We start from the raw sequence: 14,815 nt of genomic DNA on the forward strand, positions 1-14,815 counted from the left end.
AGCTTTGAAACCCATCAAAATGGTTGAAAATCAACTTTAGAAAATATTTATTAAATTTTAGCTTTGAAATCCATCAAAAATGGGTTGAAACTTGATGTGAGAAAAAACAACGGTTTTTGCTCCTCATATGATAAAATCGTTGTTTTTTTTATTTCTTCAAAAATCGATCAGATATCAATGAAAATCAACTTTAGAATGAATATTTATTAACTTTTAGCTTTGAAATCCATCAAAAATGGGTTGAAACTTGATGTGAGAAAAAACAACGGTTTTTGCTCCTCATATGATAAAATCGTTGTTTTTTTATTTCTTCAAAAATCGATCTGATATCAATGAAAATCAACTTTAAAATTCTAAAATGAATATTTATTAAATTTTAGCTTTGAAATCCATCAAAAATGGGTTGAAACTTGATGTGAGAAAAAACAACGGTTTTTGCTCCTCATATGATAAAATCGTTGTTTTTTTTATTTCTTCAAAAATCGATCAGATATCAATGAAAATCAACTTTAGAATGAATATTTATTAACTTTTAGCTTTGAAACCCATCAAAAATGGGTTGAAACTTGATGTGAGAAAAAACAACGGTTTTTGCTCCTCATATGATAAAATCGTTGTTTTTTTTATTTCTTCAAAAATCGATCAGATATCAATGAAAATCAACTTTAGAATGAATATTTATTAAATTTTAGCTTTGAAACCCATCAAAAGTTGGTTGAAACTTGACTTGAGAAAAAACAACGGTTTTTGCTCCTCATATGATAAAATCGTTGTTTTTTTTATTTCTTCAAAAATCGATCAGATATCAATGAAAATCAACTTTAGAATGAATATTTATTAACTTTTAGCTTTGAAACCCATCAAAAGTTGGTTGAAACTTGACGTGAGAAAAAACAACGGTTTTTGCTCCTCATATGATAAAATCGTACTTTTTTTTATTTCTTCAAAAATCGATCAGATATCAATGAAAATCAACTTTAGAATGAATATTTATTAACTTTTAGCTTTGAAATCCATCAAAAGTTGGTTGAAAATTGACTTTAGAAAAAAAGTACGGTTTTTGCTCCTCATATGATAAAATCGTTGTTTTTTTTTATTTCTTCGAAAATTGGGCAGATGTGCATGGAAATAAAAACGTAAAAATTACGGAAATTTTTTTTGAATTTAAAATTCACATTGGGCCTTGTTGACAGCTAACAAACGTCAAAAAAAAGTTGTTCGCGTGTTTTTGCTGAAATTCGGTTCTTTTGAATGACCATTTTCTCTGCAATTTAACCACTGGCAAACGAATTCTGAACGATATTTGATCCATTCAAACATTTTCTTCCGAAATCTGTAACGAAACAACGAGGATTCCTTCTAAAATTTCAATTTTTCGTAAGTTTTGCTGACACACCTTCTCAATTTCGTCATTTTCTGAATCATTTCTCATGAATTTCTAATCAAAACACCTTATCTTGTATCGATTCCGATACATTTGTTCGAAATAAACTAAAATTTTATCGAAATTAATTGTTTGTAGATAACACTTGGAGCAAGACATGAGTGCGGCGAAACGGAATCAACCGACGTGGCAGGCACCCACGGAAAAGTCTGAGGCAAAATTGAAGTTGTACAACAGTTTAACACGTCAAAAGGAGCTTTTTGTGCCGCTGGATGGCAAAAATGTCAAATGGTACAGTTGCGGACCCACAGTTTACGATGCCTCGCATATGGGACACGCTCGTTCTTACATTTCCTTCGATATTTTGCGACGAGTGCTAACGGATTACTTTGGTTATAACGTCTTGTATGTGATGAATATCACGGATATTGACGACAAAATTATCAAACGAGCACGTCAAAATTACCTCTACGAGAATTATTTGAAGAAAGAACTTCCCATCGAGACTCTGATCGAAGATCAGCAAAAGGCAATGTCGCAATTTAATGAAAATTTGCAAAAAACGACGGATCCCGATAAGAAAGTGATGCTCACAAAAACCTTGGATAAGGTGCAAGTAGCTGTCGATGCCTTAACTGCTGCTGTTAAATCGGGTGACGACACAAAAATCAAAGAAGCAGCTAAAATTTTCCTTCTGGAAGCGAAAGATCCCATTTCGGACTACTTGGATAAGCAATTTGGAGCGACAGTGACAGACAATGCGATTTTCGAAACTCTTCCTCGTTACTGGGAGGATCAATTTCATCGCGATATGACAGCTTTAAACGTTCTTCCGCCCGATATTTTGACTCGTGTGAGCGAATATGTCCCGCAAATCGTCACGTACATCCAAAAAATCATCTCCAACGGGTTCGCTTACGAGGCAAATGGCTCCGTTTACTTCGACGTAGCGGGATTCGACAAACGCGACAATCATCATTACGCGAAATTGGTGCCCGAAGCGTATGGCGACACGAGTTCCTTGCAAGAGGGCGAAGGAGATTTGTGTATTTCGGAAGAGCGACTTTCGGAGAAACGTTCGCCGAATGATTTTGCACTGTGGAAAGCGAGTAAAGCGGGCGAACCGGCATGGGATTCGCCATGGGGCAAAGGACGACCCGGATGGCATATCGAATGTTCGGCAATGGCTTCCGATATTTGCGGCGATACGTTGGATATTCACACGGGCGGTGTCGATTTGAAGTTTCCGCATCACGACAACGAAATTGCGCAGAGTGAAGCGCATTTTGACACGCCAGAATGGGTAAAATATTTCCTTCATACGGGACATTTGACGATTTCTGGATGCAAAATGTCAAAATCGCTCAAGAATTTCATCACGATTCAACAAGCGTTGCAAAAACACACCGCGACCCAACTGAGATTCGCATTTTTGTTGCATTCGTGGAAAGATACGCTCGATTATTCGGACAACACGATGGAAATTGCGATTTCTTACGAAAAAATTATGAACGAATTTTTCCTGAATGTCAAAGATTTAACGAGAAACATCGTTTCGGGCGTTCCTTGTGACATGTTCCAAGAATGGACCTCGAAAGATCAAGATTTGCAAATAAAATTCAACGAAGCCAAGTCAGCAGTGCACACAGCCCTATGTGATAACATTGACACCCGTTCAGCTTTGGATGCCCTCCGAGATCTCGTTTCGCACTCGAACATTTACCTTCGGGACAACTCGAAATTCAATGGACTCCTTTTGCGACGCATCGCGATGTATGTCACTGACATCCTGAACATTTTCGGGGCAATTTCAGGTCCTCGCGGCGGAATTGGATTCCCCATGAAAGGATCCAGCGACGGAAATTTGGAAGATATTGTCATGCCTTACCTCACTCCCTTGGCGGAATTCAGAAATGCGATTCGAGAACACGCGCGAACCTTGAAAGCTACGGAAATTCTCAAATTATGTGATCAATTGCGAGATGAGACACTTCCGAATTTGGGAGTTCGTTTAGAAGACAGAGAAGGAAAGCCGTCAGCTTTAAAACTCGTCGATCGTGAAACACTGCTGAAAGAACGTGAAGCCAAAAAAGCATTGGAAGCGGAGAAATTGGCAGAAAAAGAGAGGAAAAAGGCAGAATTAGCAGCTGCACAAGCCGCCAAAGAGGCACAAAAGAAAATTAACCCGCTGGAAATGTTTAAACTCGAAAAAGATAAATATTCGGCGTTTGATGATAAGGTAATTTACGACTTTTGAAAGAAATTTGAATTTTTAAATTATTTAATTTTTTTTATTTTTTAGGGTATTCCAACGCACGATGCTGAAGGAAAGGAAATTGGAAAAGGACAACAGAAAAAATTACAAAAACTGCAACAAGCTCAAGAAAAAAGATATAACGAGTACTTAGCCTCTTTGAATGCAGCTGCCTAAAAAAGATTATGCTTTTAACCAATTTTTTAAATAAAATAAAAATAAATTGATATTTCATTATTTAACACCGAATTCTTTCAGTTTAAATTTTTTGGCAGTTTTGAGTTATAAAATGATTAAAAATGATAAATTAGAGCCCCCTGATAAATTTTTATCCATTTGGAACAAGATTTGACAAAAATTGCTTTGACACAGTTTTTGACACAGTTTTTTTGTTCTTGATTTAGTTTTCAAAACAAAACTATGTCAAAGGAAAAATTTTTTTTCAGTTTCAATTTTTTAGCAGTTTTGAGTTAAAAAATGATTAAAAATGATAAATTAGAGCCCCCTGATAAATTTTTATCCATTTGGAGCAAGATTTGACAAAAATTGCTTTGACACAGTTTTTGACACAGTTTTTTTGTTCTTGATTTAGTTTTCAAAACAAAACTATGTCAAAGGAAAAATTTTTTTTCAGTTTCAATTTTTTAGCAGTTTTGAGTTAAAAAATGATTAAAAATGATAAATTAGAGCCCCCTGATAAATTTTTATCCATTTGGAGCAAGATTTGACAAAAATTGCTTTGACACAGTTTTTGACACAGTTTTCGATTTAGTTTTGCTCTTGATTTAGTTTTCAATACAAAACTATGTCAAAGGAAAAATTTTTTTTCAGTTTCAATTTTTTAGCAGTTTTGAGTTATAAAATAATTAAAAATGATAAATTAGAGCCCCCTGATAAATTTTTATCCATTTGGAGCAAGATTTGACAAAAATTGCTTTGACACAGTTTTTGACACAGTTTTTTTGTTCTTGATTTAGTTTTCAAATCAAAACTATGTCAAAGAAAATTTTTTTTTTCAGTTTCAATTTTTTAGCAGTTTTGAGTTAAAAAATGATTAAAAATGATAAATTAGAGCCCCCTGATAAATTTTTATCCATTTGGAGCAAGATTTGACAAAAATTGCTTTGACACAGTTTTTGACACAGTTTTTTTTGTTCTTGATTTAGTTTTCAAAACAAAACTATGTCAAAGGAAAAAAATTTTTCAGTTTCAATTTTTTAGCAGTTTTGAGTTAAAAAATGATTAAAAATGATAAATTAGAGCCCCCTGATAAATTTTTATCCATTTGGAGCAAGATTTGACAAAAATTGCTTTGACACAGTTTTTGACACAGTTTTTTTGTTCTTGATTTAGTTTTCAAAACAAAACTATGTCAAAGGAAAAATTTTTTTTCAGTTTCAATTTTTTAGCAGTTTTGAGTTAAAAAATGATTAAAAATGATAAATTAGAGCCCCCTGATAAATTTTTATCCATTTGGAGCAAGATTTGACAAAAATTGCTTTGACACAGTTTTTGACACAGTTTTTTTGTTCTTGATTTAGTTTTCAAAACAAAACTATGTCAAAGGAAAAATTTTTTTTCAGTTTCAATTTTTTAGCAGTTTTGAGTTAAAAAATGATTAAAAATGATAAATTAGAGCCCCCTGATAAATTTTTATCCATTTGGAGCAAGATTTGACAAAAATTGCTTTGACACAGTTTTTGACACAGTTTTTTTGTTCTTGATTTAGTTTTCAAAACAAAACTATGTCAAAGGAAAAATTTTTTTTCAGTTTCAATTTTTTAGCAGTTTTGAGTTAAAAAATGATTAAAAATGATAAATTAGAGCCCCCTGATAAATTTTTATCCATTTGGAGCAAGATTTGACAAAAATTGCTTTGACACAGTTTTTGACACAGTTTTTTTGTTCTTGATTTAGTTTTCAAAACAAAACTATGTCAAAGGAAAAATTTTTTTTCAGTTTCAATTTTTTAGCAGTTTTGAGTTAAAAAATGATTAAAAATGATAAATTAGAGCCCCCTGATAAATTTTTATCCATTTGGAGCAAGATTTGACAAAAATTGCTTTGACACAGTTTTTGACACAGTTTTTTTGTTCTTGATTTAGTTTTCAAAATAAAACTATGTCAAAGGAAAAAATTTTTTTCAGTTGACAAAAATTGCTTTGACACAGTTTTTCAATTTTTTAGCAGTTTTGAGTTAAAAAATGATTAAAAATGATAAATTAGAGCCCCCTGATAAATTTTTATCCATTTGGAGCAAGATTTGACAAAAATTGCTTTGACACAGTTTTTGACACAGTTTTTTTGTTCTTGATTTAGTTTTCAAAACAAAACTATGTCAAAGGAAAAATTTTTTTTCAGTTTCAATTTTTTAGCAGTTTTGAGTTAAAAAATGATTAAAAATGATAAATTAGAGCCCCCTGATAAATTTTTATCCATTTGGAGCAAGATTTGACAAAAATTGCTTTGACACAGTTTTTGACACAGTTTTTTTGTTCTTGATTTAGTTTTCAAAACAAAACTATGTCAAAGGAAAAATTTTTTTCAGTTTCAATTTTTTAGCAGTTTTGAGTTAAAAAATGATTAAAAATGATAAATTAGAGCCCGTGTGATTAATATAATAAAATTTAAGCAAATTTCAAAGAAGTTTAATCAAAAATTCTTTAAATTCTGTAATTTTATATGAAAAAATATTTCAAAAAAAGAAAAAAAAGTTTGAAATAAATTAAAATCAATCTCAAATTTAGCAATTTTTCTAAAAACGACTTTAAATCATACAAAAAAACTCATTTTTTGTTTGCTGGCACACAAGATTTTATTTTTCATTCCTTCATTTTTCATCAAAAATCTTTTTCGTGAATGACTTTGGTGCTCAAGCAAAAATATCCTAAACTAATCCGACGTGGATTATTATTAGAAAATCTTTCCTTTCTTAACAACTACTCTTTATGTGTTTTTTTTTTCTTTTTTGATCAGATACAATTAAATTAAAATTTAAAAATGTTGGAAAAGTTGTCGAACTTCAAAAGTCAAGCGCCTGAATACAAAATGAACTCTCTTTATGGTCTAATTTGTGGCTTCGGCAGCCTCAATGGCTTTTCCCATGTTTTCTTGTACAAATACTAAGTTATTTTTCCATGTTTGGAGCAAGTCACGCAGCGTTTGCCATTGGGCACGACCGAATGTTCGATGCATTGTGCTTGAAATGTGAACTTTTTTCGCGCTTTGATCCATGCGGGCACGCACCAATTTCGTCTTCAGAACTAAAATTACGGAAAATTTCATTAAAAATCAAAAATTTAGAAAAAAATTAGAAAATTTTACCTTCAAGGATGAACGGTTCGACATCTTCTTCGTTAATTTGCAATTCATCTTGGAGCTGTTGGAAAGTCATTTCTGGATTACTTTCGGCGAGTTGCATGAACGACAAGAGACGCATTTTTTTCATGTTTTGTTCGTGATTAAGACCTTGCGACGTAACGAATTCCTTGTGATTCTGGTAGAATTGGATGTAGCTGGGGAGTTTTTCCGACACGAAAACCGACAACAAGTCATGAATGAGTTCGCCCTCGAGAAAACGAACGGGTTTCAGTGACAACAAGGGATCCAAGAGGAAAGTGTTGGGGTCAGCGAGAGCCGTCACAATGCATTTCATGGCGTCTTCGCGCGCATACGAGGCATTTTCCGCTGTATAAGTGCCCAAAAGTTCGATCATGACTTTGGCAGCGAGTTCTGTGTCGGTGTCACGCAAAACGTCGTGCAAAAGTCTGTAGAGTTTTTGCATTTGCTCGTTCGATGGAGGACACATTGTGAATTGCTGCTTCAATTGTTCGACTCCCGAGAAGACTTCGTGCACGCAATCTACTTGTTTCGCTACTTGAACGAGATGGTAATAGACGTGATACCGCAACGGCGACGATTTTTCCAAATTATTGAACAAACGCCACAAACTAAAAGAAAAATTTCATTAAAAAAATAAATTTTTCATTTTCAGCTGAAAAAAAACTTACGATTGCAAGCAAACTCTTTGCAAATCGACTGTGGGCGATTTTGTCAATTTTTCACAAAAAGACAAGACCAAATTCTCGCCGCGTTCCAACGTAATGGAAACCATAATCGAGACAATGCTTGCCAACACGGCATTTACACTTGCGGGCTCATCTTTGAAGCAAATGTCACAAACGCCAATTATTTTGTGCAAATCATCTTCAATGCCTTTGGTTGATTTCTCCTCCGAGATTTCCGCACCCAAATTCTTGAAGTATTTTCGCAACTCTTGTGCCTAAAAAAAATGCAAAATGATAACCTTTCTGAGTAAATGAAACGTGTGTGGCACAAAAAAATTTTGCCATTTTTCACGTGAATTTGTGCGAAAAAGCAGAAATTTTTTGCTTTGTGAATTTTTCTTACCTGATCTTCAAGCGTTAAGTCGATAAAGATTGCTGGACCTTGCATATTTTCGTGTAATTTCAGGAAAATCTGCCTTTATTTTCTCGTTCGGCGACGAAGCTGAATGACAATGACAGCTCACGGTAATGTATTTCCCCGAATATAATTTTTTTTTGGGATACATTTGACGTTTAATGATGAGTTTTTATAAGAATTGATTGTTTTTTCAAAAAAAAAAAAAAAAAAAAAAATTTTTTTTTCATTGAATTTTAAATTTAATTTCAAATTTTTATAAAATTTATATTTTACTTTACTTTAATTTTTATTTTTAGAATTTTACATATTTAAAATAAAAAATTAAAATAGATAGAAAAAATCGTTCGTAGAATTAATGGAGAAATCAGAATAATTTTTTTTGTCAATTTAAATTTTTTAGCAGTTTCGAGTTAGAAATAGTTGAAAATGATAAAAATTGAACCTTTCTGATAAAAATTTATAAAATAAAAATAAAATTGCTTTGATACAGTTTTCAGATAAAAAAAAAAACTGGTCTTGGTTTTTGACATTTTTTTTGAAATGGTTTGTAAACATTATTTGAAAATTCGAGATTTGAATTTTGCTTTGATAAATTGTAAAATGTTACAATTCAATTAATTAATTTTCAAAGTTAGATTTTTTTTTATTTTTCTATATTATATATAGGTGTATTGAAAGACTGAAAAGATAAATCGCACATACGTATTTTTACGGAAATTGAGTTAAGAATGAGAAAGTGTGCGGAGAGACGTAAAATTTCATAAAATTTAAGAAAATTTAAAAATTTTTTCGAAAATGTGTTGTTTATTGCAATATGTTAGATTGCACATATGCAAAGTGAAAGGATAAATCGCATATGGCCATACAAACGGGTTGAGACAAATTTTCAAATTACTCCAAAATATTTATTTTCATTTTTTCGTGTTCTGTATACTTTTTTAAGGCATAAAAAGTCATTTTGAATCAAATATTTCAAGAAAATTATAATATAAAAAATCTTAAAAATCATATTTTTTAATGTTATGTGCGATTTATCCTTTCAACTCTTCTATTATATGCATAGAATATGAAAATAAATTTTATATATTTTTTTTTATGTTGAGTATTTAAAATTAGAACATTAAACAATGAAAACAAGTATGGGTTCATCGAAAAAAAAATATTGCGACAAAATATAAAATTCTTTCAAAAACTCATTTTACAAAAATATTGAAGTGAAAAACAAACCCCAACCCTACCGAGTCAGATTCGCGAAACACAATACAACACAACACAAAAAAAAATCGTAAATTCTCACAAAATTCGTCTCCATAAAATCATGTTAGTCAGTTGCAAGTGTTTAAATTTAGTTGTAAGAGTGCAAAAGCCAAATGACGCGACGACAGATTGGCCCGCATACAGGGCGCATCCGAAATCCGCAAATAATGTCGGCATGGAGTTCTTCAAGCAGGTACAAAAAATTTTGAAATATTTTTTTTCTTTCTTTGGACTTTGCGTAAATGCTTGTGCAATCTCGCATGAGGCAATATTTCACGAAAAAGTGTCAAAATACTCCGAAAAAGGAGAAATAAAGACTTTTTTACGGGATTTTGGGTTGCAAGAAACCGGAGACTTCCTCCATTTTGGATACTTTTCATAATATAAATATTTTCAATGGATCATCCGACAAAGAGAACAATAATAATAACATCACAGTGTTTGAGTTTATTTTTATCTTCGCTCGATGGATGTAATTATTAGCATGAACTTTGGTAATTTTTCGAGTTTTTATGCGGAATCCTGTTGTAAGAGATGAAAATTCGGGGAAATTGCGATAGAAATTTGATTTTTTTTCTTTTTGGCAATTAAAATAAATAACAAACTTTTGTGTGTAGCTGTAGGTAGGTAGGTAGGGGACTGTAGATAGGTAAATACAAAGGTGTTAAGTAATTTTTTTTCGCTTTACATTTTACCTTCGGTTCGGTTATGAACTTAAACTTGATATTTTTGTTTTTTTTTTTTTTGGTATTTTAGGCAATCGGTCCGCTTTCCAGTGAAGTTGTTGCCATAAGTAAGGAACAAAGTGCACTTGTCCAGGTGATAATGAGCGACGAATGGCAGCTCCAGAAGTGTGTCAACTGCAAAGAAATCGTTTTCGCTGCCAACGAGATGAACCAAACGTGCTTGGTGAACTCCGCCTTACTCACAAACCCCAATGAGATCGAAAAGATCAAAGCGAGCAGCGTGTATTCGCAAGTGTTCCGCATCGCCATGGTACAATCGGAATTTATGGATTTGCGGGACAAACTCGCGAATCTCGAAAGACCGCGCATCAAGATGTTGCAGGAGCAAGTGCATGCCGCCATCCAGAACGAAACCGCAGCTGTGGAAGAAAAAATTCGCCTTTTCACCGAACAACAATACGCCATGCTGAAGATGTATCGTCATCGCGCCGAACAAGAATTTCATACGCTTTGCAGCGTAATTAACTGCGTACCTGAACACACACTCGACATCCAACAACAACAACCGACGACGCAGCAGCATCAGCAACACGACGACGACGCTGTGAGCAAAACATCGGGCACCTCTCTCATGGAAACGCCGCCCGCGACGCCCGATAACACGCCCATGTCTGTCGGCAATAGTCCTCCGATTGGCACAACGACGACAACGGCAAGTACAAATCCCGTCGGCGGCGGTGATATTTTCAAGCAGCAACGCATTACGGCACCGAATAAGGGCAAAAGCATCATTTTTAAGACCGTCATCAGTGCAAAACATTCCAATAACGCATCTCAGGGACACAATCAGCACGACAACGACTCAGATTGCATTTTTGAGTTGGATGGCGTTGCGGAGCCGACAACAAATGCTTTCGGTATGCGCGCTTACAAACCTCCAATGGCGAATAACATGTCGGATTTGGAGGAATCTGATCATGAAGGTAAATAAAAATGAATTAATTTTTAAATGAAATGCAAAAATTTTGTTTAAAAATTAAAAAAAAAATATTTTAAGTAAAAATTTTTAGTAAAAAAGTACAACAAACATTTTTTTTATTTTTTTTTTTTTAAAAATTTTTTTTTTAAAAAAAATTTTTTTTTTTATGATTTGATAAAAAATAAATTAAATTAAAAAAAAATAATTTTTAGAAGAAATTTCAAAAAATTACAATTTTACAAAAAAAGAATAAAATTAAATTAATTGAGACATATAAATTATTTACAATTTTTTTTTACAAAAAATCGTGTATAAAATTTTTGATAAAAAAAAATCTTTAAAAATTTTTTAATTTCAACTTTTATTTAAATTCTATTTTTCAATTTATTTTTTTCCAACGATTTTAAATAAAAAAAAACATATTTAGTTAATTGTATTTTTTGATTAAAATAATTAAATTTGAGTTAAAAAATTAAATAATTTTATTAAAAAAATTATTTTAATTAAAAAAAAATTAAAATAAATAATTTTAATTAAAATACGTAAATTTAAAAATTTATTAATTAATTTATTAAAAATTAATCAATTTTGCAATTATTTTTTTTTTAATTTATTTTAATTTTTTTTTAATTTATTCTTTTTTTTTATTTTAAAATTTAGAATCAGAAAAAGTTTAATTTTTTTCCAAAAATAAAATTTTAAAATTATTTTTTTTTTAATTTTAGACATTGAAATCGGTCAAGAAGCGGGCGCCATGCATATACCCGGGCGAACTTATACACGTCAATCGAGTGTAGCAAAGAGCTTACCAATTTCGATGCCTGCTGCAATGCAGCCATTTAGAACCACCGAAGATGACTTTGAAGAGGTAAGATTTTAATTTTTCCCATCATTGATTTTTTTCTAAATTTTATTTTTTTTTAATTTTAGCTTCCCGAAGACAGCAACATCGACATTGCTGCTTCGATCAAGGCTTTAGCAAGAAGCGTTCACGGTGAAGCCATTTTTGGCGATTTACCACGACCAAGAAAACCAAAATTTACCACCCAAATATAATTTTTTTTACGTTTTTTTTTAAATTCTATGAACTTGCGAAATTCTGTTCATAGAAATTTCTTGAATAATTTGTTAATTCGATTTAAAGTCTTCTTACATTTTTCTATTAAGTTTTTTTTTATTTCCATAAAAAAAGTGCTTTATGAATCTTGGAAATTAAAATCTGGAAAAAATTAGATATATAGAAATGCGCAGCTTTGTAAGCTTTTTATTAAAAAAAAATATTTTTTTTAAAGTTAAGAAGCTTGATGAACTTTAACTAAGAGAAAAAAAATCATTTTTATGTTAAAATTTTCTGATTTACCGTCAAAAAGAACAAATAATTTAATTTTCATTGAATTTGTTTCATAATAACTTTTTTTTTGTTCGACATATATTTTTTTAATGTAGCAAGTAAGTGACGATATAATATTAAACTGCAAAAATTCATACTAACTTTTCTACATACGAGTAAAAAAAAAATTAAAATCTGATTAAAATTAAAAAAAAAGAAAATTTTTATGAATTGTGTTTGTTTACTATACGCCATAAATAAAAAAAAATATATTATAACAAAAAAAATTTGTTGAGCCACAATTTTTATTCGAATCAGGCCACTTAGCTCAACGAAAGTAATAATTAATGATTATTATTATTATACTATTATGATACATACAAATATCAGGAATAAACAGATATTGTTTGAATGATAAAAGTTGTTTTAATTTCACTAACCTTCCTTAACTTAAGAGCAACAGGGACTAAAAATCATAGAATATTTGGGAAAAATTCATTGTTTTCATGGAAGTTTGTGATGAATTTGTTCATTTCCCCTCAATTCCAATGGAAGCAACAGTTTATTGCGTTCAATGGAATTTTCTTTTGTTTATACCGGCAAAATATTTTTTTTTGTATTGAATAAATTTTTACTGATAAAATATTATTTAACCTTTTTGATGATAAAAATAATGCTTTTTTCATAATTTAAAAATTAAAATTTTTTTAAATTTTAAGCTATTTTAAATTTTATTTTTTTTATTTTAATATTTTTAAAAAATAAAATTTTTTAATAATTTTTTATTTAATAATTTTTTTAATAAAAAAAAAAAAAAATAAAATAAAAAAATAAAATAAATAATTTTATTAAAAATAATTAATTAAATTTTAAAATTAAAATTTAAAATTAATAATTTTTTTATTTTTATTTATTATTTTTTTTTTTAATAAAAAATGAAATTTCTTGTTAAGAATTAAAAAAAAAAATTAATTAAATTATTAAAAATATTATTATTAATTAAATTTAATTAATTTTTTTTCTTATTTTTTAAAAAAAAATAAAAAATAATTAAGTAAAATAAATTTAATGAAATGAAATTAAAATTAAATAAAAATAAAATTAAATTTATTTCCTTAATTTATTTTAATTCAAGAAAATTCTATTAAAATTTTAATCAAAGTGCATCAAAAATAATTCAAATATTTTCAAAACAAAATTGTTTTCATAGTAAGCCGGCAAAGTATGTACGAGAACAAAAATAAAATGTACGAACGAAACTCTTGTTCATTGCGTACGTGACTCATATCAATAGAAAATTCGGTTAAATGCATCGAACGAAAGGGAAAGTCCCAGACTTTTCTGTGTATTTTCGTTCTTTGCTCTCCTTCATTCGAATGCACAGAACATTCGTTCGCTGTACTCGAAATTTCCATTCGTCGTTCAAACGATATAAAAGCGAACGTTGGTTGCTCTTCGCTTCAGTGTTGAATTAAAAGCGCAAGAAAACAAAACTAAAAGCAAAAAAACTAAAAAAATCTTTAAAAAACTCTCAAAGCCTCAAAGAAAAAAAGTGAAAAAAAAAGTTTTCAAGTGAAAAAGTAAAAAAAAGCAAAAAACAATGGACAGAAGCGTACTTATCCCATTTTTCTACGACGACGAGCCAACTGAATGGAGTCTCTTCGATCCATGGCGCTACGCTCTTCAAAGCTTCGGACATCATCATCCCGCCCATCGTCACGGATCCAACAAGAAAAATGACTTGTTCAGTCAATATTTGAGAGAACTCCAAAAAGACTTCGAAACTGTCCAAAAACTCGATGACGAAGGATTCCGTTTCCGTGTCGACGTTCAGGATTACAAACCGGAAGAAATCAAAGTTACACTTCATGACAACACAGTAACTGTCGAAGGCAAACATGAGGAACGTTCGGATGCTCACGGAACAATTTCCCGTCAATTTGTCAGAAAATTCGCGTTGCCAAAGGGAGTCATCGATGTCGAAAAGTTGCAATCGAACTTCAGCAGCGACGGAGTTTTGACGATTTGTGCTCCAAAATTGCCATCGATTGAGAACAAGAAACGAGAAATTCCCATCGAGCGTGTTGGGCCAGTTAAGGAGCAGCTGAAAAATAAAGAAGAAGCCAAAAATGGAGCTGCCAATGGCAAAAATGGCGAGAAAATGGAAACAAAATGAGCCAAAGAATTAAATGTTATTTAGTGCTTAGAGTTTTGACTGATTAAAATTTAAGATTTTTTTTTGCATTTTTATAAAAATGTATCCTTGATATTGTGATTTTAGTTCAATAAAACAAAATTTAAATAAAAAACCTTTAAAAACTTAAAATATGACTTTTTATTTTTTTCTTCGAAGTATATTTCAACAAAAAAAAAATAATTTTCTTCAACTCTCATTGACTGAAAAAATTTTCTTTCGAGAAGAATTTTTTATTTGAGTCTATTGCAGTACAAAGTGCGAATTTTTGCTTTTATTCTTTTGCTATCTCATGTACTTTGTTAT

At 30.8% G+C, this 14,815-nt stretch overlaps 4 protein-coding genes across 4 annotated transcripts; 3 read left to right on the forward strand and 1 right to left on the reverse strand.

Annotated features, from left to right (window-relative positions):
* Nucleotides 1-1,204: 1,204 nt before the first annotated feature.
* Nucleotides 1,205-3,885, forward strand: LOC134838556 (cysteine--tRNA ligase, cytoplasmic). Its single transcript, XM_063854103.1, has 3 exons — nt 1,205-1,377; nt 1,523-3,623; nt 3,687-3,885. The coding sequence occupies exons 2-3, from the start codon at nt 1,542-1,544 to the stop codon at nt 3,813-3,815; spliced, it is 2,211 nt and encodes a 736-aa protein (XP_063710173.1). The 5' UTR covers nt 1,205-1,377; nt 1,523-1,541; the 3' UTR covers nt 3,816-3,885.
* Nucleotides 3,886-6,427: 2,542 nt separating this feature from the next.
* Nucleotides 6,428-8,180, reverse strand: LOC134837042 (eukaryotic translation initiation factor 3 subunit M). Its single transcript, XM_063852354.1, has 4 exons — nt 8,049-8,180; nt 7,649-7,920; nt 6,963-7,588; nt 6,428-6,901 (listed from the first exon to the last, which is right to left on the reverse strand). Exons 1-4 carry the CDS (start codon nt 8,091-8,093, stop codon nt 6,705-6,707), a joined length of 1,140 nt encoding a protein of 379 aa, XP_063708424.1. The 5' UTR covers nt 8,094-8,180; the 3' UTR covers nt 6,428-6,704.
* Nucleotides 8,181-9,327: 1,147 nt separating this feature from the next.
* LOC134836852 (uncharacterized) lies at nt 9,328-12,494 on the forward strand. Its single transcript, XM_063852105.1, has 4 exons — nt 9,328-9,513; nt 10,077-10,989; nt 11,711-11,853; nt 11,916-12,494. The coding sequence occupies exons 1-4, from the start codon at nt 9,382-9,384 to the stop codon at nt 12,039-12,041; spliced, it is 1,314 nt and encodes a 437-aa protein (XP_063708175.1). The 5' UTR covers nt 9,328-9,381; the 3' UTR covers nt 12,042-12,494.
* A 1,309-nt stretch (nt 12,495-13,803) lies between these two features.
* LOC134827007 (heat shock protein 27-like) lies at nt 13,804-14,624 on the forward strand. Its single transcript, XM_063839530.1, has one exon. The coding sequence runs from the start codon at nt 13,916-13,918 to the stop codon at nt 14,489-14,491; it is 576 nt and encodes a 191-aa protein (XP_063695600.1). The 5' UTR covers nt 13,804-13,915; the 3' UTR covers nt 14,492-14,624.
* The last annotated feature ends 191 nt before the right edge of the window (nt 14,625-14,815 follow it).

The sequence above is a fragment of the Culicoides brevitarsis genome, chromosome 1 (genome assembly GCF_036172545.1).
Source record: "Culicoides brevitarsis isolate CSIRO-B50_1 chromosome 1, AGI_CSIRO_Cbre_v1, whole genome shotgun sequence".
Classification (NCBI taxonomy): Eukaryota; Metazoa; Arthropoda; class Insecta; order Diptera; family Ceratopogonidae; genus Culicoides; species Culicoides brevitarsis.